This window comes from Homalodisca vitripennis, chromosome 1 (genome assembly GCF_021130785.1).
Source record: "Homalodisca vitripennis isolate AUS2020 chromosome 1, UT_GWSS_2.1, whole genome shotgun sequence".
Lineage (NCBI taxonomy): Eukaryota > Metazoa > Arthropoda > Insecta > Hemiptera > Cicadellidae > Homalodisca > Homalodisca vitripennis.
This window is the reverse complement of record NC_060207.1, coordinates 26,851,371-26,875,000: the sequence shown is the minus strand read 5'-3', so window position 1 is coordinate 26,875,000 and position 23,630 is coordinate 26,851,371. Positions and strand designations below refer to the sequence as shown.

Sequence of the window (23,630 nt, the reverse complement as noted above, 5' to 3'; positions counted from 1 at the left end):
ACATTCACTTCATACTGACAACGGCTGATAAAATATACTAAACCAGGATGTGTTGTTGTTATTTGCTTTCCGTTCATAGTACAAACATACAACGATATGTGTACCTTGCTACCCGTTCATAATACGGACATACAACGATATGTGTATCTTGCTATCCGTTCATAATACGAACATACAACGATATGTGTACCTTGCTATCCGTTCATAATACGGAACATACAACGATATGTGTACCTTGCTATCCGTTCATAATACGAACATACAACGATATGTGTACCTTGCTATCCGTTCATAATACGAACATACAACGATATGTGTACCTTGCTATCCGTTCATAATACGAACATACAACGATATGTGTACCTTGCTATCCGTTCATAATACGAACATACAACGATATGTGTACCTTGCTATCCGTTCATAATACGAACATACAACGATGTAGTGTTTTGTTATTTTACGTTCTGTTCATGATACGAATGTAATCTCGTATGTATATTGTTATGTAAAGCCACCTGTATTCTTGCATTTTTTATTGTATGCTAAAGGGTATATTCTCCTTCAATGCGTATCGTCAAATCCCAAAGTAGTAAATCACAAATATCTTTGAAATCATGATGACTATCTTTTATCCTATTCTCGATCCTCTTTTATCTTAATCAATGGTTTACGCAACCAGAAATTAAACGCTGAACTAGTTTTCCATGTGTAAATATTTTACTAGTTATAGCCATAATCCAAGGTGTTTTTTTTCGGTTAGAAACAAAATAACAATATTGTATGTTACTGTTCCATTTTTAATATTTTTGTATAAGTATCTTTGTTTTAGAAACAGTTATGATTATCACTTCGTGTTACTATGAGCATCTGAGCAGCGGATAAGTGTAACAGTGTCGGAGAGAACGGGCTGTGTTACGGCCGAATGAATTCTACAAATAGAATTCTAAGAACGAATGAGAGTTACAGAAGATTGTCTTGCGAAAGCTGCTGGGCAAAGAATAAACATCTCAGGCTGTCAAACAAAGTTATGTTTCTGAAGAACTCTTGTAATGGTAAACATCTCGCTGGTGTTTGTTTGTCAGACTGAAAATTCTATATTTCTGAATTATTTATTTGTCTGCTCCTCAGGCACCTTGATGGTTGTTTTATACTACTAGCTTTTTGGACGAGAGCATTATCTCCATAAAGCTTTCTGTTTTTAATACATATGAAAAGGAAGTGTATTTGGACCCAAAATTGTTTGAATAGGTTTTGTTTTATGTATACACCCATCAACGAATGGTGCTTAATTAAATCTCTCTATTTGTAAATGGGAGTAGATAGCACGGATGCTTTTATACTAGTACTTTCCGTTAATTTCTTTGCTAAATTAATGCATATATGTCTTCTTCCTTTTTTATAAGGAGAAAAAACTACTAAAAATTTTACTTTTCTAATAGATTACCATTTATTTATCTACTGGCCTAATAGTTTTTGTGAAAAGAGAGCCAAGTAGTGCTCCGTCATATTAATTACGTGGATTTGGATTTATTCGAATTATAATTTTCCCATCACATTACCTACCGCCTTATTATATCTTCTCTAGTGTCCGAATTAATGTTTAAATATTAACTCTAATACGATTTTTGAGAGTTTATTGATTAAACCTACACTTACAACTAATCCGTAAGAATTTTGAAACTAAACAATTTACGTGCCATATTTAATTAGCTAGTAATATAGTATTGTGTACAATAGCTATTGTGCCATAAATTAGTTGTATGCCTCAGCTAGTGAAGTCATGTCTAATTATATGGTATCCCATATCCTTTAAGTGTTATCATATAACGTATACCATATCTAGAGAGTCAGTATAACTTAGTAACATAATTAATGGCGGCATATAATATCGGGTGCGGTAGCTTATTAGGTGGGGTATTATACTACCATATCATATAGTACGACACCGTATACCGTAGCTAGTGAGCAGTCATTAGTACCATAGTTAATAACGTTATATCATAGTTAATGACGTGTGACTTCTATAATTGTGTACAAGAGCTTCCGTGGTGTATACCGTAGCTAGTGAGCAGTCATTAGTACCATAGTTAATAACGTTATATCATAGTTAATGACGTGTGACTTCTATAATTGTGTACAAGAGCTTCCGTGGTGTATACCGTAGCTAGTGAGCAGTCATTAGTACCATAGTTAATAACGTTATATCATAGTTAATGACGTGTGACTTCTATAATTGTGTACAAGAGCTTCCGTGGTGTATACCGTAGCTAGTGAGCAGTCATTAGTACCATAGTTAATAACGTTATATCATAGTTAATGACGTGTGACTTCTATAATTGTGTACAAGAGCTTTAGTGGTGTATAAAACTGTATATCGTAGCTAGTGAGCAGTCATTAGTACCATACTTAATAACGTTATATCATAGTTAATGACGTGTGACTTCTATTCGTGTATAAAATATCTTTAGTGGTGGCATATAACACTGTATATCGTAGCTAGTGAGCAGTCGTTAATACTTTAGTGAATCCATAATTAATAACTTCTATTCGTGTATAAAATATCTTTAGTGGTGGCATATAACACTGTATATCGTAGCTTGTGTGCAGTCGTTAATACTTTAGTGAATGATGGGATAACTTCTATTCGTGTATAAAATATCTTTAGTGGTGGCATATAACACTGTATATCGTAGCTGGTGTGCAGTCGTTAATACTTTAGTGAATGATGGGATAACTTCTATTCGTGTATAAAATATCTTTAGTGGTGGCATATAACACTGTATATCGTAGTTGATGTGCAGTCGTTAATACTTTAGTGAATGATGGGATAACTTCTATTCGTGTATAAAATATCTTTAGTGATGGCATATAACACTGTATATCGTAGCTGGTGTGCAGTCGTTAATACTTTAGTGAATGATGGGATAACTTCTATTCGTGTATAAAATATCTTTAGTGGTGGCATATAACACTGTATATCGTAGCTGGTGTGCAGTCGTTAATACTTTAGCGAATGATGGGATAACTTCTATTCGTGTATAAAATATCTTTAGTGGTGGCATATAACACTGTATATCGTAGCTGGTGTGCAGTCGTTAATACTTTAGTGAATGATGGGATAACTTCTATTCGTGTATAAAATATCTTTAGTGGTGGCATATAACACTGTATATCGTAGCTGGTGTGCAGTCGTTAATACTTTAGTGAATGATGGGATAACTTCTATTCGTGTATAAAATATCTTTAGTGGTGGCATATAACACTGTATATCCGTAGCTAGTGAGCACCCGTTCGTACCTTAGTTAATAATGTAATGACTTCTATTAGTGTATAAAATATCTTTAGTGGTGGCATATAACACTGTAAATCGTAGCCAGTGAGCAGCCGTTAATACCTTAGTTAACGATATAATGACTTCTATTATTATAAAAAATAGCTTTGGAAGTGTAATCTGATACCGTATTTCATAGCTAGTGAACAGCCATAATACCATAGATAATAAATGATCCCCCAGATACCATTTCATTTCATGTTGATTTTATTTTGTCAAAAGGTGGTACAATTATATATTTATTTAAAAGGGAGAAGTTACGGTTGTAAGATTCCATACCACAATTGCATGTAAACTTTGAATTTTTTTTGTATTTTTTACTACGACCTCAGACATTTCACCGACATGTGTTTCGTCAATTCGCTACGGAGAGTAGTGTACAAGTTTTGGATGTGAGTTTACATCAATTTGTCTAGTCTTGTCACTAATCTCCTACACACCGGGTTGTACACAACGTTTATAGAGTAGAACGTAACCCTCCCCCTTCTACACCCGCCCACGCAGTAATGTACTGTAACTTGGTGTAAATAGGCGCGCTCAAGATAACCCGTATAAGTGATATTCTGTTTGATGAACACAAGATAACACAAACAGATATGAGATTGCCACCTCCCTTTCCCACAGTAATGTAACTTGGCGTAAATAAGCGCCCGAGATAACCCGTATAAGTGATATTCTGTTTGACGAACACAAGATAACACAAACTGCTATGAGATTGCCACCTCCCTTTCCCACAGTAATGTAACTTGGCGTAAATAAGCGCCCGAGATAACCCGTATAAGTGATATTCTGTTTGACGAACACAAGATAACACAAACTGATATGAGATTGCCACCTCCCTTTCCCACAGTAATGTAACTTGGTGTAAATAGGCGCGCTCAAGATAACCCGTATAAGTGATATTCTGTTTGATGAACACAAGATAACACAAACAGCTATGAGATTGCCACCTCCCTTTCCCACAGTAATGTAACTTGGCGTAAATAAGCGCCCGAGATAACCCGTATAAGTGAGATTCTGTTTGACGAACACAAGATAACACAAACTGCTATGAGATTGCCACCTCCCTTTCCCACAGTAATGTAACTTGGCGTAAATAGGCGCGCTCGAGATAACCCGTAAATGGGAGATATTGTTTGTCGAATACAAGATAACACAAACTGCTGTGATATTGCCACCTCCCTTTCCCACAGTAACGTAACTTAGCGTAAATAGGCGCGCTCGAGATAAGATGTAAATGGGAGATATTGTTTGTCGAATACAAGATAACATAAACTGCTATGAGTTTGCCCCCCCCCCTCTACCACTCAGACATTCAGCTACTCAACAAGAACGGTCAGGAATGTCAACATTCAGATTCCTCAACAAGACGCTGTCATATCTTACAGTCTTTGGCCATTATTAAATACCTTAAATACCTGTCCTTCTAGATACGACATTCCCCTTTCTGACAAGAGAATTTTGTTAAATGCTATGTTAGTTTTATACAACTTCTTACCACATTTACTGTCATTGTGGTTTAAGACCTTACCATTCATAAACTTGTTAAGTTTATTTCATTTTTCACAATAACTTCAGAATGATTTTATTAATATAAAAGAACAATATCTTACCATTTTAAAAAGCATTCAAAAAACTTGAGTCTCTCTTCTAACTTGCCTCTTAAATTGCTTAGCTCGTTTCTAACTCACAGATCCCAAGTTGTACGAATATCTAGTAAGTCATCCAAACAAATAGAACTGAGTTACGTCCCCTCAGGGATCCATCCTAAGCCCTGCGCTTTTCCTGTTTTACGTCAACGTTATAAAACCATCGCTTCTGCATGTACAACTAGTGCAGTTTGCCGACGATACGACTCTTTATTTCAATGCAATATGAAGCGAAGTTTTGGAACAACAGGTTTTCGTTGACATCTAAAACTGTGTTCAATACTTCCACAGCCTCAATCTCATAACAAACTCTTCAAAAACCAACGTTTTGAATTTTTCCTTGCGCACTGCGGGTAACCAGTGTTGGCCTGTCATTTTGTTTCTGACACCACACTAGAAGAAGTCAGCTCTTCAAAATTCCTAGGAATGGAATGAGTTTTCTGACTATGTATGCGCCAAAGCCTGCTCAGGAATTTTTATTCTGAGATCTTTAGCCAAATACTGCCAGAGTCAGGTACTGATTATGGCGCATTATGGACTGATTTACCCCCATCTGGCTTACGGAGTGGCCCTTTGGGGAGTTTGTGCACACAGCTTCAAAGAGCATTCAGACAAAAGAAAGGAACTCAAATAATCGCCAAAATCGAATTTAGACAATCGTGCAGGGAGGCTTTCAAGAGTTTGCAGCTGTTGGACTCTGCCGTGCCTCTAAATTTTGGAAACAACTTTGTTTTGTATGAGTAAATTTGCCTTAACCAGAGACCGAGACATCTTAACCAGAGAGCTAACTACTGAACTAGGAGACTCAAAACTGTGGTTTATGAACGCATGCCCTCGCAAGCGGGTGTTTAATTGTTGCCATACAATGTAGATATAGTCGCTGCAATAAAAAAGGTTAGATTTTAAATCAATTAAACAATAGACAACCAGTTATAGGATTGTTTCATTTACTTTCTTTCCTCTTATTAAAACCAGGACCTTCTGGAAATCGTGCCAATAAAACCACCCGCCATAAAACACACGGACCTTTATAAAAGAAAAGCATTTGAGTTATTCCCTATAATCTTCTTTACAATATTATGAGACGTTGTAAATCTCGTTGCAGAGCCTTGCCGGTACGAGAAAGGCCCGTGGTCAGAGTGCGAGCCCAAGACCAACATGCGCACTCGGACCCTGACGCTCAAAGACAGAAAGAAGGGGGATGCCACGGCCGCTGCCGCCAACTGCGAGCCAACCAAGACAATCCAGAAGAAGTGCAAGAAAGGTAAGAAAGGTTGGTCGCTTTTTATCATCATTCATTAGTATAAATGCATGGTTTGGTTTGTGATGTCATGTAATACCGTACTTGTTTGTTTATGAGCTTTGAACTTTCATGTAATAAATCCAGTCTTGACTCAATGTGCTAAGGTTTGAAGTGGAGTCATGTATTGCTTGTTTGTGATCTTTCTCTAAATTAGATTGTGTTTCCTGTAATCCCATCCTTGACTCAATGGATTAAACCTTCAAGTATAGCCATGTAATATATTTGCTTGTTTGCAATATTTCTTTAAATTAGATTATGTTTCCTGTTAACTCAGTCTTGACTCAATGAAGTAAGCTTTGAAGTGGAGTCGTGTAATATTGCACTTGCTTGTTTTGATCTGTCTCTAAATTAAATCTCCTTCTTGTTCTCTGTACTTCAGCAGTTGTTCCGTTAATATGTAACAAAGGCATGCCTCTAAGACAAAATTGTGTATCTGTGTAATGCTCATTGTAATAAGAACATCGTATTACGTTAATTCAATAGATAATTTATTTATATAACAGTATTTCATACTTCATAAATTGTCAAAGATGTAGACCTATTTATTTATTTATTTTAATAATTAGATATTCATAAAAATTTAAATTGCAAAGCATAGTATTAACTACAACATTCAAGAGGAATTGGTTTTCTAATATTCAATTCACAGATTGTTATGCAATTCTTAAAAAAAACTTCCCTTGGTGTAATGACAGGACTGTCGTTTATCTACTAGAAAAATCTAGTTCTTGTACACACATTTTACAAATAACTTTCAATATTTTTTTACACATCTACCTTAAATTAACACATATAAATAATCTAGCATAATTGTATTTTATTGTAAAACAGGCTTTATATCGAGAAATTAGGGAGTAGTAGCACAAGTAAACGATCTCGTCGCACCATTGCAGTGTGCACCAATGTTGAGTGTACGTTGTACAAGACTGATTATATCATCTCATAGCACCGTTGCTGTGTGCACCAATGTCTAGTGTACGTTATACAAGACATATGTTATAGTCTCGTTGCACTGTTGCTGTGTGCACCAATGTCGAGTGTACATTGTAAAAACTGATGGTATAATCACATCATACCCTTGCTGTGTGCACCAATACCGAGTGTAAACTGTACAAGAATGATGTTATAATCTCATCGCACCATTGCTGTTTGTACGAATTCGAGTGTGCATTGTAAAACTGATGCTATAATCTCATCATACCCTTGCTGTGTGCACCGAATATAAACTGTACAAGAATGATGTTATAATCTCATCGCACCATTGCTGTTTGTACGAATTCGAGTGTACGTTTTAGAACATTGATTATATAATCTCATCGCACAGTTACTGTTTGCACGAATTCGAGTGTCCATTGTAAAAACTGATGCTATAATCTCATCATACCCTTGCTGTGTGCACCAATGCCGAGTGTAAACTGTACAAGAATGATGTTATAATCTCATCGCACCCTTGCTGTGTGCACCAATGTCGAGTGTACATTGTACAAGACTAATGTTAAAATCTCATCGCACCATTGCAGTTTGCACGAATTCGAGTGTACATTGTAAAAACTAATGCTGTAATCTCATCATACCATTGTTGTGTGCACCAATGCCGAGGGTAAACTATACAAGAATGATGCTATAAGTAGGCCTGCATCACATCAAGTTGCGATAACAAGGCCCAATTGATGTCTTCCTTGTTAGCGTATAGAGGATATCACTATTACGCCACGTACCGAATGTTTCTATTGTTTGTGTTTGCTGACTAAGCTCATGCCCGTCTCACAATGTTTCTTATGTACATTTAACAATTGTCAGGGCTTCGAAAAACAGTACAGTGTGTTTTTTTTTTCTTAGAAGGATAAATTGTTTGTCGGATTCCTTCATAGTCAAATATTTTTGAAATAACTTCTTGATACAGTGATTTTCTTCTGATTAGAGTTTTTTTTTTGTAATTATGACATCTCATGTTATGGTTGTAGAAATTTAAAGTAGTGAATTCGTAAATTTCTTTTAGCAGAAAAACCAGACTCGAGATAAACCTGTTCCATTTAACAATAAGTTTTCACAATATTTATACCAAAATTACTTTTTTTTATTAATAAATTTTATAGATATATTAATTAAAGAAATTACATTTGATATAAACAAAGTGCAAAAACCCGTCATTATTATTAAATAGATATTAAGTTCTTTATTTATTTATTGTAACACAACTTTTATTTCAAATTTATGTATGTATTGAACTAGTTTTTTATTAACGTCTGCATGTATTGCTGAGCTAATTACAAAAGTTAGCAGCAGTATCTCCAGTTAAATCTGAAGTTCTATCAGTTCAATAAACTACGAGGAGGTATTGAGTGAAGTGGAACCGTGCAGTTCACTGGCTTGCGCGATTGAGTGGAGTTTCCACAAGTTGTATTGTTCTGCCTGTCTCCTCTCAACCTGTCTACTCACTCACTGTACAAACTGTTTACTGGCTTGCGCGATTGAGTGGAGTTTCCACAAGTTGTATTGTTCTGCCTGTCTCCTCTCAACCTGTCTACTCACTCGCTGTACAAACTGTTTACTGGCTTGCGCGATTTAGGAGAGAGAGTTTCTACAAGTTGTATTGTTCTGCCTGTCTCCTCTCAACCTGTCTACTCACTCACTGTACAAATTGTTTACTGGCTTGCGCGATTGAGTGGAGTTTCCACAAGTTGTATTGTGCTGCCTGTCTCCTCTCGACCTGTCTACTCACTCGCTGTACAAACTGTTTACTGGCTTGCGCGATTTAGGAGAGAGAGTTTCCACAAGTTGTATTGTTCTGCCTGTCTCCTCTCGACCTGTCTACTCACTCACTGTACAAACTGTTTACTGGCTTGCGCGATTGAGTGGAGTTTCTACAAGTTGTATTGTGCTGCCTGTCTCCTCTCGACCTGTCTACTCACTCGCTGTACAAACTGTTTACTGGCTTGCGCGATTTAGGAGAGAGAGTTTCTACAAGTTGTATTGTTCTGCCTGTCTCCTCTCAACCTGTCTACTCACTCACTGTACAAACTGTTTACTGGCTTGCGCGATTTAGGAGAGAGAGTTTCTACAAGTTGTATTGTTCTGCCTGTCTCCTCTCAACCTGTCTACTCACTCGCTGTACAAACTGTTTACTGGCTTGCGCGATTTAGGAGAGAGAGTTTTCATAAGTTGTAATGTTCTGTCTGTCTCCTCTCAACCTGTCTACTCACTCGCTGTACAAACTGTTTACTGACTTTCGAGATTGAGTGGAGTTTCCACAAGATGTATTGCTCTGTCTGTCTCCTCTCCATCTGTCTGCTCACACTCTCTGTGAAAACTGTTGAGTTATATTTTACTTTTAGTGATTATATGTTAATTGTAGGTCTGGTAGTCAATTCCATTTTTTGAAGAAGCTTCTAGTCTTGGGTAGGTGGGGTAGGGGTAGTCTCTGATCTCTAGATCTCATGAAGGGGGATATAAAAATCTACGAAGATGGGAAGGGTCTGTTTCAGCCTTTTCTAGTCAAAGCGGGTAGGGGACAGTACTTACTTTCTTACTATTGGCTAGCAAGAACCTTTAACACTAAGAGAACTCCAACCAGTCATCCTCCACATCAAATTAGACCTGTCGATCCACACTTTCATCCCAAAATCTCAACATTTTTTATTCATAATATGTCGCTTATGGCCACCCATAGGGTTATCCATATGTAAGTAACCCGTCGGTTTTTTTCTGTACCCAGTGTAGGTTCAATTGGAAGGTATAATCCAGCCATATTTAAACCCTCTTGGGGAGTGTTGACTCATACTTAAATTAAGATTAGTATTTTTGTTAAATACATTAATTCTATGTATAATTCACGTATGATACAATGCATCACAACGTATAAAATACTTATTTATAACACAGACATAGCCTATAACATTAGATATATGCAATGTAACATACTGAATTATTAATAAATTCATCATGTATAGTCAAGGGAGAGTATCAGAAATCATGTCTAAGGATATTTCTCAGTATCAGAAAAATTAATCATCTCGTTATATTCCTACTTAGAATTTGTTATTGATTTAGATATGTTACTACGTCAGTGCCAATGGGACTGATCAATACAGATTCACTGTGATACTTATTTAAATACTTAAATTTCATCAAACTACTTGTCCTGGATAAGCTTGCTTTTTATTACGTCATAGATCTACTTATATTCTACTTTAGAATCGGCCTTCGGAAACAAAAACAACATTTATAAAAGTATTATTCAAAAATGTTAATGACTATACTTCTTTAAAGCTATTAACTTTTGTCGCTAACACTTATTTGAATTAATTTTAGATTCATAAATATTTACTTAGAAGACTAGGAGTATTTCTAATAAATTAAATCATTTTTATTAAAGGTCTCGGACACATTTATGTAATATTTTGTAATAATATTGTTTACGTAACGATTGTTTAAATTTTCACAAATGCCTTGACAAATGCTTAAAATTCTGAATGACTACACCTCACATTCCTTATACAGAGATTATAACCAGTGGGAGTGTTTCATATTTAAAAGGATCCTAATCGTAATTTTCTCGTTTTATTATATTTATTATTTCGGAGGGGATTTATACTCCTTACACTGTACGAAGATCTAAAATTCGGTACCTCGCCTGTACTTGGACTCGGTAACATTGTGGGATCTCTTGATAACATTAACATCAATAGATCCTAACCTGGAGCACTCGTAGAGCTTGATCTGTTCCTAGTGTGTGTTGATACAGTTCAGTGCTACAAGCATCTCCTGTAGTGCATTATGTTGGTACAATATATCTATAAACACACCTAGGGGAAATCAGCTCAGCCTGTGCATGGGAGAACATGAAAACGCCCTACCAATATTGTTTTTTAGTAACATCAAATGCTTCAGTATTAACTTGTTTTTATTCCTTCTTTGTAATAAAAGAGCATTATAAAACATTACAAGTTCCAGATTTGTAACAAATATAATGGGCCCATAAATATAATGGATAATGGAGTGTTAAGGGAGTTTTCAATACCAGTGAGTGGGGCGTAGCCAGGAGGGATTTTTGAAATAGAAATAGACTAAGTTAACAAGCTACCCTAAGAATGTCCATGTGAAATTTCAGTTGACTAGCAGGGAGAAAAATCAATGTTTTAGAATGTTCAGGTAAACTACAATAATGTTTGTTCTTAGGCGTTATGCCTCTTAAGACGTTTAGACAGCGGACGTCCAAACTTTTGAGGAGTATAAATATTGAGAGAATAAAATTGTGAACCCAATAACTGCCGGATCTCTTGGTACTAACTAATACATTGCTTGAGTAAGTTGCAAACAACAAAAGGTTTAAAATTGGTAGTCATTCGTATTTGTGCAAAATGTCTATCTTTGATTTTCGACAACATCGCTTTTATACAATTTTAAGCATAATTTATTTTTAGCCATTTTTATCATTCTTAGTTTTTAAGATGGTATTTTGTTTAAATTTTAGTGCATAAAACTGAATTTTTGTTATAAGGGATTACATGGCTTAAGTTTGGATTGATTGTTTTGAAATGAATTCCACGTTTTTACATATAAATGTATATGCTTATGACGCTGTGACTATTTTGTCTTGTACGTTTTCTAGAAGATCACGTAATAAGTTTTACAATATATCTAGGTATTACGGGTATATTGATATAGCAATTTTGAGAGTTATCGTCCCATCACTTTTTTGCAAATTGCACGTTTAGTCTAACTGATAACGAATCCTCAGTTTGTCATTTCGAAATAACAGCCACATGTGAAATCTGCTCTTATTCCTGTTAATCCGGAAGGGACACTTTTTTATTCAACCAATAACACTGTACAATATTTAAAAATTAACTTTTTGGAGTTAAAGAGTTCATTACCAAGTAGCATTATCTGTTTTACATATGTAAACAAATATTTTTTTATTTATAAATTAAATGTTTACGCGTTTTAGTGCACAACTTATTTATATTTGTATGTATAACCAAGAATAACCTACGAAATGTTTGCGTTTAATTATTTTACGTGTAATAAATAACAAATAACTCCCTTTTACTCTTTAGTAACATAATCGGAAATTACATTCTGAAGAATTTTAATACAATATTACTTTAAATCATGAAACGTAATTGTAGTAAATGTAACAAATTGGACAGCCACAGTAAAAAAGCGTTAAAAGAGGAATGCTAAACTCAGCTTTGCAAATAACTAACATTTCAATTATCTAAACACAAGTTTACGCCAAGTTTAAATAGCACCACATGAACTTTACTCTTGGGAACATTAGAGGCGTGTAACGCTTCAGTGACTTCAGTATTACTAATTACAGTCCTCTTGCGTTATTGTTCACCTTTTGTGTGAACATTCAAAATTTCCATCAGTTCGAACTTAACTGTTTCAAATACTTTTATTTCAATAAATCCCAGTGTGTTCTGTCATTTTTATTCAATAAACTTTTGTTCCTTTTATGACGAAACAGTTATTCCTTTATTAGACCTCTTTTGCTGACTGGACTTGTTATCAGCTTATTTAAACCCCAACGTTAAAAATATTGTGGTACAGCCAGTTCCAATTATTTAAGTGCCTATATTAATTTAATGAATTGAATTCATTACAACGTTATGATTTCTTTTATAAAACCCTCAGTTTTTATGTTACTTTAGAGACCGCATTGTCTTTAACTCGAAATGAATCAATACATCATTTTCATTATGTGGTCTATTGTTATAAGTAATGCAGATTTTCTAAATTTAAAATTTGTTTTATGGGTTTAGAAGCACTTTTAATATAATTGTTTTGAAGATCAAGGTTTATGTTCTTTTTAATAAAAAATAATTAATATAAATAAATACTGCTATCTAGTTACTTGTAATCTCAGATTTAGTAAATTTTATTATAACATATAACATGAAGTTTACGTAATATTTCAACTGATTTTGTAAACTATTTCTACATATGATATTCGATATGCTGGAGATTTACTCGACACACACCGCACCGGTTGGTTCGCTTCGATTGTAATGAGGCTATGAATGTGAATGATGTTGGTATGTGTAGATTAAACCCACACAATTGTTAGAGGAGACATGCTGAAGATATGCTGAACCAACCCGACACACACCGCGCCGGTTGGTTCGCTTCGATTGTAATGAGGCTATTAATGTGAATGATGTAGGTATGTGTAGACTAAACCCACACAATTGTTAGAGGAGATATGCTGAAGAGGTACCCGACACACACCGCGCCGGTTGGTTCGCTTCGATTGTAATGAGGCTATTAATATGAATGATGTTGCTATGTGTAGACTAAAGTCAAACAATTGTTAGAGGAGATATGCTGGAGAGGTACCCGACACACACCGCGCTGGTTGGTTCGCTTCGATTGTAATGAGGCTATTAATGTGAATGATGTTGCTATGTGTAGACTAAAGTCAAACAATTGTTAGAGGAGATATGCTGGAGAGGTACCCGACACACACCGCGCTGGTTGGTTCGCTTCGATTGTAATGAGGCTATTAATGTGAATGATGTTGGTATGTGTAGACTAAACCCACACAATTGTTAGAGGAGATATGCTGGAGATTTACCCGACACACACCGCGCTGGTTGGTTCGCTTCGATTGTAATGAGGCTATTAATGTGAATGATGTTGGTATGTGTAGACTAAACCCACACAATTGTTAGAGGAGATATGCTGGAGATTTACCCGACACACACCGCGCCGGTTGGTTCGCTTCGATTGTAATGAGGCTATTAATGTGAATGATGTTGGTATGTGTAGACTAAACCCACACAATTGTTAGAGGAGATATGCTGGAGATTTACCCGACACACACCGCGCCGGTTGGTTCGCTTCGATTGTAATGAGGCTATTAATGTGAATGATGTTGGTATGTGTAGACTAAACCCACACAATTGTTAGAGGAGATATGCTGGAGATTTACCCGACACACACACCGCGCCGGTTGGTTCGCTTCGATTGTAATGAGGCTATTAATGTGAATGATGTTGCTATGTGTAGACTAAAGTCAAACAATTGTTAGAGGAGATATGCTGGAGAGGTACCCGACACACACACCGCGCTGGTTGGTTCGCTTCGATTGTAATGAGGCTATTAATGTGAATGATGTTGGTATGTGTAGACTAAACCCACACAATTGTTAGAGGAGATATGCTGGAGATTTACCCGACACACACCGCGCCGGTTGGTTCGCTTCGATTTTAATGAGGCTATTAATGTGAATGATGTTGCTATGTGTAGACTAAAGTCAAACAATTGTTGGAGGAGATATGCTGGAGAGGTACCCGACACACACCGCGCCGGTTGGTTCGCTTCGATTGTAATGAGGCTATTAATGTGAATGATGTTGCTATGTGTAGACTAAAGTCAAACAATTGTTAGAGGAGATATGCTGGAGAGGTACCCGACACACACCGCGCCGGTTGGTTCGCTTCGATTGTAATGAGGCTATTAATGTGAATAATGTTGCTATGTGTAGACTAAAGTCAAACAATTGTTAGAGGAGATATGCTGGAGAGGTACCCGACACACACCGCACCGGTTGGATCGGTTCGATTATAATGAGGCTATGAATGTGAATGATGTTGCTACGTGTAGACTAAAGTCAAACAGTTGTTAGAGGAGATATGCTGGAGAGGTACCCGAGACACACCGCACCGGTTGGTTCTGTTCGATTATAATGAGGCTATGAATGTGAATGATGTTGCTATACGCATTAGCCTGGACAAACCATTCAAATCATGTTCACTTCACTAATTCATCTACACTTTTATTACATCGTAATTCTCCATCACGTATTATTTTTATTCCATTTCTTATACAACGCAGCGATCAGCTTACTATTTAAACTTTAAATAATTTTACAAAGATTTTAAGCTGTGTAAATATGTTATAAAATTCGAGTTTTTAGTAGTGCATGAATTTACAGATTTACAGGTTTTAAATCAGATGAACGATTCTTTAAGAATTTTACTAATGCTTGTACAAACACTAAAGAATGAGGTATTATGTGGCATGTCACGGCTGTAGTACTTAACATTATTCTACAATTAAAAATATATTAAGATTTATTTATAATATTTTTATATATTTATATTTTTTTTGTCTGTTTGGTTAGCATGTTGAATTGAAGAGTAATACAAATATCCAATTCGTGTTTGAACGTTCAGTGATTTACTGTCTCTGTAGTATACTTAGCAGTGGCTGAATTAAAATAAAATTGGCTAAATAAACCATAACTTAATATCTAGAAACTTGTAACACCCTTTAACGGTTATGATACGACTGTTTTATGCCAATATGAAAACTAGCCTTAAGTGCATGTTTCAAAAGGAATTGCGTCTATGTATATATGCCAGGTATATTAAATTTATTTTCTTTTTTACTTATTTATTCTCTGTATTTAAATTTCCTCCAATATTAACTTATATAATATCGTTTTCTCTGATTTAATAAAAATCGTCTGTCACTGATTATTATACTTATTGCTGTGTTTACTACAATTGTTACTTTGCAAATGTTTGAAATTGTTCGTGAATAGTACCAAAACCATTATTTTTTAAGTCATTTATTTTATTACATTAATTTTTTTACCCACTGTTTTTTATTTGAAAAATATATGTTTTGTCTAAAGTGCATAATTGATCATGGACAATTTAAAAGTATAAAGATTTTGGATATTTTCCACGGTGTGTACAAAAACAGAACACTAATTCAGTTTTAATTTTAATGTTTTTCAGGTTTAATATTTAACAGCAAGAGTTACGAAAATATGTTACGCAGATAACGATGCAGCCAACATGGCGCTTTTTATGCAGCATCTTTAATGGCAGCTGAGAAAATGTCCGGCCAAATACTTTTATACTTTTTATAATGTATAGGGCCTTATAACTAACAATCAAAAGAGTCTGAGTCTGAATAGTTCATACTGGTGCGCTACCAGTACTCAGACCGGGTTTACCGAGTCTCGGGCTCTCAAGGGCCCAGGCCAGGCTCTGACACACGTCTGTTTGAAGTGACAGGACAAGATTAAAGGGACGGGCGAGATAACTCAATCTAATAACTGTAATGCTATTCTAGGCTAGATTTGTTCATTACAATTTTGAAGAACTGTTAAACTAATAACTATTAATTTTAAACTAATAAATTTACTTTTGATTTAACAGTCGTGTTTATTGCCGATGTGTTGCCAAACTCCACAAACCCCAAGAGAAAATTAAGGGTGCAAACACTAAATTCTGTTCTGTTCCAAGTCTTTGAAACTTTGTGTTCTATTTTTGTAACATATACCGATGACAAATGTTCGAAATCCTGTTATCCTTTGTAACAAATACGTTTGGTCTACTAAACTTCATTCATTTTTTAATGTTTTGTATATTAACTTCTGTAATGTGTTTGTATAATTATAGTTTGACGGTCTGTATGAGGGTATCGCCGGATTATGTGCTATGAATTCTGATAACGGTTTAGTAAATACTTTAGTGAATCTCCACTGTGAATTGTATGGTTTTGCCTATGTCTTTACATAATATTTAAGGTAGATTTAAAACGCCCATATAAACCTGATCCTGTTGGCATAACCTCAATGCAAGTATTTATGCCTGTGGCAAAGCTTTGATTCGTTTACGAACTATCTGACCAAGGATGCAACAAGTGATGGTTCTGTCCGAGTGCATGGCTTTAAAGTATGTATTCTGCCTTGCAGCCTGCCGGTATGAGAAGGGAACCTGGAGCACGTGTAGTGCACAGAATGAGATGGTTCGCACGGACACGTTAAAGGACAAGAGTGACTCGACCTGCGAACAGACCAGGCAAATCACAAAGAAGTGTAAAAGTAAGGGACAGAGGCCCGCCAAAGGAGGTGAGTCCAGGGGTATAACTAACTAGAGCAATTTTACGGTGTGGTTAACTACGCCAAACATGAAAATGTTGACACTTTAGTAAGGCATTATAATCGCTTTTTACCACAAAATGTAACCAATAGTACTAAATTATTTTAAACACAAACTTTAAAACATTTAAATCAGTCAATTTGTTTAAACTGTCAGTAAATGTTACCCTAAAGTACACCATGTCGTCGCCTGGACTCCAAAAGTTCTTATTGGTTTAAATTGGGAAAATGTAAACTTTTTCGTTTTGAAACCAATGTTGCTTAGTATATATTGAGGAATAAATAGTCTCATCACGGCAGAGCTACGAGCAAACTATATCATTTTATAAAGCCCATCATTCTTCCAGTTAAATGTAAATTTAAATTTACAGTTATCGTATTTTTTTACATTTCAGAACTTAGATCTTCTAAAATCATCAAGAATTAGAGTATCCTTGTTCTGTCAGCTTTTCATACCGTTGCAATGATGGTTTTTCTATTTTTCATAAAGATTTTATTTAATACGTTTAAGAAAGGATTTCCCCAAAAAAATGCTAACAATTATAAAGGGTCTGAGCGCTCAGTGGCATCTTGATGAAGTATATTTAACAATTTCTCCGAGCTCGAGCTCGCTTACTTGATAAGTCTGATCTTGTTAGGATCAGCGTCCTTTGGCTTCTCACTGCCATCTTGATGAAGCGTATTTAACAATGTCTCCAAGCTAGAGCTCCCTTACTTGATGAGTCTGATCTTGTTAGGATCAGTGTCCCTTATCTTGTCACTGCCATCTTGATGAAGCGTATTTAACAATGTCTCCGAGCTAGAACTCCCTTACTTGATAAGTCTGATCTTGTTAGGATCAGCGTCCCTTGGCTTGTCACTGCCATCTTGATGAAGCGTATTTAACAATGTCTCCGATCTAGAACTCCCTTACTTGATAAGTCTGGTCTTGTTAAGATCAGCGTCCCTTGGCTTGTCACTGCCATCTTGATGAAGCGTATTTAACAATGTCTCCGAGCTAGAGCTCCCTTACTTGATAAGTCTGATCTTGTTAGGATCAGCTTCCCTTATCTTGTCACTGCCATCTTGATGAAGCGTATTTAGCAATGTCTCCGAGCTCGAGCTCCCTTACTTGATGAGTCTGATCTTGTTAGGATCAGCGTCCCTTAGCTTGTCACTGACATTTAATCCCAAATGCCAGGCTTAGGAACGTGACTGTACGTAACGATGCAGTCTTTATTCTGCCGCGATTCTGAAGTATCTTTAAAAAAGTTTATGCATTATTCTCATGATTTTCAGTGTAAAGAAGATCCTAGCAAAATTATCTGTCTTTGTATTATATTTATTTCCATTAAATATATTTTAGTGACGAACGTTGGACATTTGTTTTTCAGCAAAGCTGAAAATTATCAACAATCCGTTAGCTATTTTTTTCTTCCAATATATTTTATAACCGTTATATTGAGAATCAGCATGCGTTTACTGCCACCAAATTCAAAATACCTGTAGCTGAGATAGGAAAATTCAGTTAATTTATAAAAATTAATAATAATTGTATTATTATGTTATGGATTTATCGTCACCATAGTGGTTAAAATGTAATTCGTTTATTTAATAAATAATTCTTTTTAATAACTGAAATTGTACTGAGATCTTACGTTTAATTATTGGACATTGCAAATTGATAACTCCAGAAACAAATTTATATCCAAACATTAATATTACTTTCATCTAAAATGTTAAACAAAGTGCATTGTTCTCCTATAAAAATCCCGATTCAATAAACTTACTCTTTTTACTTTTACATTCGAATTATTCTATGACCACTGTCTTGTTTGTATGATATTTTCAATCTATAAATTAGGCAATAAATGCAATTCAATATCTTTAAATAATTTGCTAGTGAGAGAGGTTAATATTAAGAAATATTTCATCAATACGTCAATTTTATTAATAAATTAATAGTCATGACACATTAAGACAATATTAAAATTAATTTTTTTGTGAAGGTCACTTAGGCATTTTGCATAAACATGGGTTTGAAATTCTTAATATCCTTACATCCTATGATTGGAGCAGGAGATTGTCCTGCACAATTTTTAAACTTCTGCAATACAGGTGATAGGTATGTTGAATTATTTGTTTATTTTACATATTTAATACTATGTTTATGTTTCAGGAGCAAGACGCAACCGACAGTAGATGTGATTCCATTCAACTTTCTGCAAATATCAACATTCTTTCAGAGTTACTAGTTGGTTGATCACCTCATAAGTCTCACTGTTATTGTGTGTGAACATAAGTCTTTGTGCAGGATGTTTCTTTCTTATTTGTGCAAGACTATGGGATTTTCATTGTTGATAACATTACTTCTATAGTCTCAATGTATTAACATTAGGTGTTCAGAACCAGTAATCGGATAAAATAGTTTAGTTTTTTATATTTTTATTTAAAAGCTCTCTAGCTTGTTTGGAGCGTCCATAGAACTTGCTGTGACCGCACTGCATTTAATTTTTTATATAAAGTCTGTAGTTTTTTATGTTGTCTAATGTTCTATTGTAAACTGAGAGGAGTGGGAACGGGATTGCTTGGTAAACATTGATTTAATCCATTTCTTCCAGTAGAGAATACTATAATTGGATCATTAGGATATAGGCCTATACATTTTAAAAGCAATTTTAAACCCATAGTTAGAAGTAAATAAGTAATATGTAGTTTTTACTGGATTTTATCAGTGATTTTAAAACTTTTTGTTAATTACAGATTTGATGGTCTTCGACAACCTAAATGTTTTGCTGTAAATAGCTATAAGTGTCTAATAAATATCTTTGACTTTATATTGTTTCAACCCGATAAATGTGATGAACGGTATTTAAGAACAACATCATCCACCAATCAACATCATCATGTCTACCTGCGAGGTGGGTTGGTACGTCGTTGTATACAAGCCTAAAACTAAATTTAAACATTGATATACTGGCTTTATATTTTATTATTGTATTATGTAATAAACCAAGTAATCTACAGTTGTGTCTTTCATTTCTCCTTAGTTTGCTCTTTTGGTTTAGCACTTTCATAATGTTTATACAGTACTTATGGGTGTGACACTATACAATGGCGCTGAAAAAACCTTCACGTTCTTTTGGTTCCTTAAGTCTTGTTACGTTTTAAACCAGGATAAGAGAGGTAGTTTTGTGTGTCCCCTAGTTAGCACAAACACATGTGTATAACATTAAATAAATAGATTAATGTTTCTGAAGAAAGTAATTGATCATTAACCTGACAAGTTTTTGTAGGGGAGGGGTCAACATTACAAGTCTGTCATGTAGCTTGACGTACGAAACCAAACGTAAATCATTTATAAACGTTTAATTAACGTCAGACAGCGTTATAAACACTGACCATTAGTCAACTTCCAGTAAATAATAAAAATAGAAATGCCATTATGTAACACTGAATCTCAGTTTGACAATCTCCATCGTAACATCTCAACACAATCTCCATAGATAACATTCCATCAGCATCTCGTAAGGATTAGGGGATGACAAAATCTTGTGAACCATTGCAACACGTTACCGTTCCACATACAATCTCCGTAGATAGCATTTCACCAGCATCTTGCAAGGATTGGAGCTCATTGAATGACAAAATCATGTGAATCATTGCAAAACGTTGCCGTTCCACACACAATCTCCATAGATAGCATTTCACCAGCATCTTGCAAGGATTGGAGCTCATTGAGTGACAAAATCATGTGAATCATTGCAAAACGTTGCCGTTCCACACACAATCTCCATAGATAACATTTCAGCAGCATATTGCAAGGATTGGAGCTCATTGAATGACAAAATCATGTGAACCATTGCAATACGTTACCGTTCTACACACAATCTCCATAGATAGCATTTCACCAGCATCTTGCAAGGATTGGAGCTCATTGAATGACAAAATCATGTGAACCATTGCAATACGTTACCGTTCTACACACAATCTCCATAGATAGCAAATTTCAGCAGCATCTTGCAAGGATTGGAGCTCATTGAATGACAAACTTATGTGAACCATTGCAACACTGCTGGTAGTATGAAAATAGGTCTTAAATGTTTCTTAATAGTGGGTGTGAATACTTTAGGAATGGAAGAAACAATACTGATTTTCCAATTCTCTGGAAATCCAGTGGGGACGAGATGGGTAATTGCTTTGATTTCATAAAATCTGGTTGGCCCTAATCGTTTCTATAGAAACACATCGCTGCTGACTGCGGTGGACGTTATATTATTCAACACTGCCTTCTTCTGCAGTTACTTGCATTCGCTACACAAAACCTATTTTGTTCATGAAGTATCTCAAAATATGTGCATTAAAATTAGTCTCAGGTCCCATTTTTATAAAATATGTATTAAACTCACCAGTTTCAATTCTGAAAGGTATGCTTATAGTTCTACAAGTGCCAATATCACATTCGTCTTTATGGTTAATAAGTCAAATTTTGAAGTTGACAGCTTATCGTTTAAATACGTCGTTTGGATCTCTTACTAATTGTTTAGTTTCTTCCTGTCTTACTTGTAGGATTTCCAATCATGATTACATCTTGATTTCCAAGATCGATTTCGAATTCATTATTTTCTTTTGTGAGCTTTTTTGATTCCTCATTTCACCTAAGTACCATTTTGTCAATTTTTTGCTCACTAGACCATGCTCTTCAAAGAACTTAAATTTTAGATGTAATGATATTTGCTATTTTATTTTGTCCGTTGGAGTACGCTCTCCCAATCTAACTTTGCCATTTTACTAACTGCTTGTTCCATGTTAAAATCAAACAAATCTTTGTACGTAATTATCTATTCTTTTTTTCTGAGGCTACAATATTTTAATTTATGTTCAGTTACTTTTATACCTCAATAATCTATTACACTAACAGAGTGTGCCATACTGGTCCTTTTGTTTTCTGCCAGTCTATCCATGAAAATTGAGTCTATAGTAGCAGAGGTGGCTGCTACTCTTCTCGGGTCTTTTACCAGCTGCATCGTTCAGTATTCGTCCAAGAGTCTGCTACTTTCCCCTTCCTTGCGTAACCACATCTCCGCCTCACCCTAAACGTAAAAATCTAAATCGATCTGGAGACGCATACGACACAGATATCCGGTGTTGTGATAACTCAAGGTGTTCAAGTGAGCGACTGTGATATTTCTGCTACTTTCCCCTTCCTTGCGTAACCACATCTCCGCCTCACCCGAAACGTAAAAATCTAAATCGATCTGGAGACGCATACGACACAGATATCCGGTGTTAAGATAACTCAAGGTGTTCAAGTGAGCGACTGTGATATTTCTGCTACTTTCCCCTTCCTTGCGTAACCACATCTCCGCCTCACCTTAAACGTAAAATACAAATCGATCATCGATGAGACGCATACGACACAGATATCCGGTGTTAAGATAACTCAGGATGTTCAAGTGAGCGACTGTGATATTTCTGCTACTTTCCCCTTCCTTGCGTAACCACATCTCCGCCTCACCCTAAACGTAAAAATCTAAATCGATCTGGAGACGCATACGACACAGATATCCGGTGTTAAGATAACTCAGGGTGTTCAAGTGAGCGACTGTGATATTTCTGCTACTTTCCCCTTCCTTGCGTAACCACATCTCCGCCTCACCCTAAACGTAAAAATCTAAATCGATCTGGAGACGCATACGACACAGATATCCGGTGTTAAGATAACTCAGGGTGTTCAAGTGAGCGACTGTGATATTTCTGCTACTTTCCCCTTCCTTGCGTAACCACATCTCCGCCTCACCCTAAACGTAAAAATCTAAATCGATCTGGAGACGCATACGACACAGATATCCGGTGTTAAGATAACTCAGGGTGTTTAAGTGAGCGACTGTGATATTTCTGCTACTTTCCCCTTCCTTGCGTAACCACATCTCCGCCTCACCCTAAACGTAAAAATCTAAATCGATCTGGAGACGCATACGACACAGATATCCGGTGTTAAGATAACTCAAGGTGTTCAAGTGAGCGACTGTGATATTTCTGCTACTTTCCCCTTCCTTGCGTAACCACATCTCCGCCTCATCTTAAACGTAAAAATCTAAATCGATCTGGAGACGCATACGACACAGATATCCGGTGTTGTGATAACTCAAGGTGTTCAAGTGAGCGACTGTGATATTTCTGCTACTTTCCCCTTCCTTGCGTAACCACATCTCCGCCTCACCCGAAACGTAAAAATCTAAATCGATCTGGAGACGCATACGACACAGATATCCGGTGTTAAGATAACTCAAGGTGTTCAAGTGAGCGACTGTGATATTTCTGCTACTTTCCCCTTCCTTGCGTAACCACATCTCCGCCTCACCCTAAACGTAAAAATCTAAATCGATCTGGAGACGCATACGACACAGATATCCGGTGTTAAGATAACTCAGGGTGTTCAAGTGAGCGACTGTGATATTT

The 23,630-nt window shown here is 35.8% G+C and overlaps 1 protein-coding gene across 2 annotated transcripts in view; it reads left to right on the top strand.

Moving 5' to 3' along the window:
- LOC124358554 overlaps positions 1–20,194 on the top strand; it is a 232,629-nt gene extending 212,435 nt beyond the window's left edge. The window contains exons 3-5 of one of the 2 annotated variants that reach the window (XM_046810860.1): positions 6,086–6,244; positions 17,004–17,159; positions 19,348–20,194. In XM_046810860.1, coding sequence (XP_046666816.1) covers positions 6,086–6,244; positions 17,004–17,159; positions 19,348–19,370 — 338 coding nt within the window. In that variant the 3' untranslated portion in view covers positions 19,371–20,194. Of the gene's footprint in view, positions 1–6,085; positions 6,254–17,003; positions 17,160–19,347 lie in introns of both variants that reach the window. The other variant, XM_046810856.1, reaches the window with a different exon arrangement.
- The last annotated feature ends 3,436 nt before the right edge of the window (positions 20,195–23,630 follow it).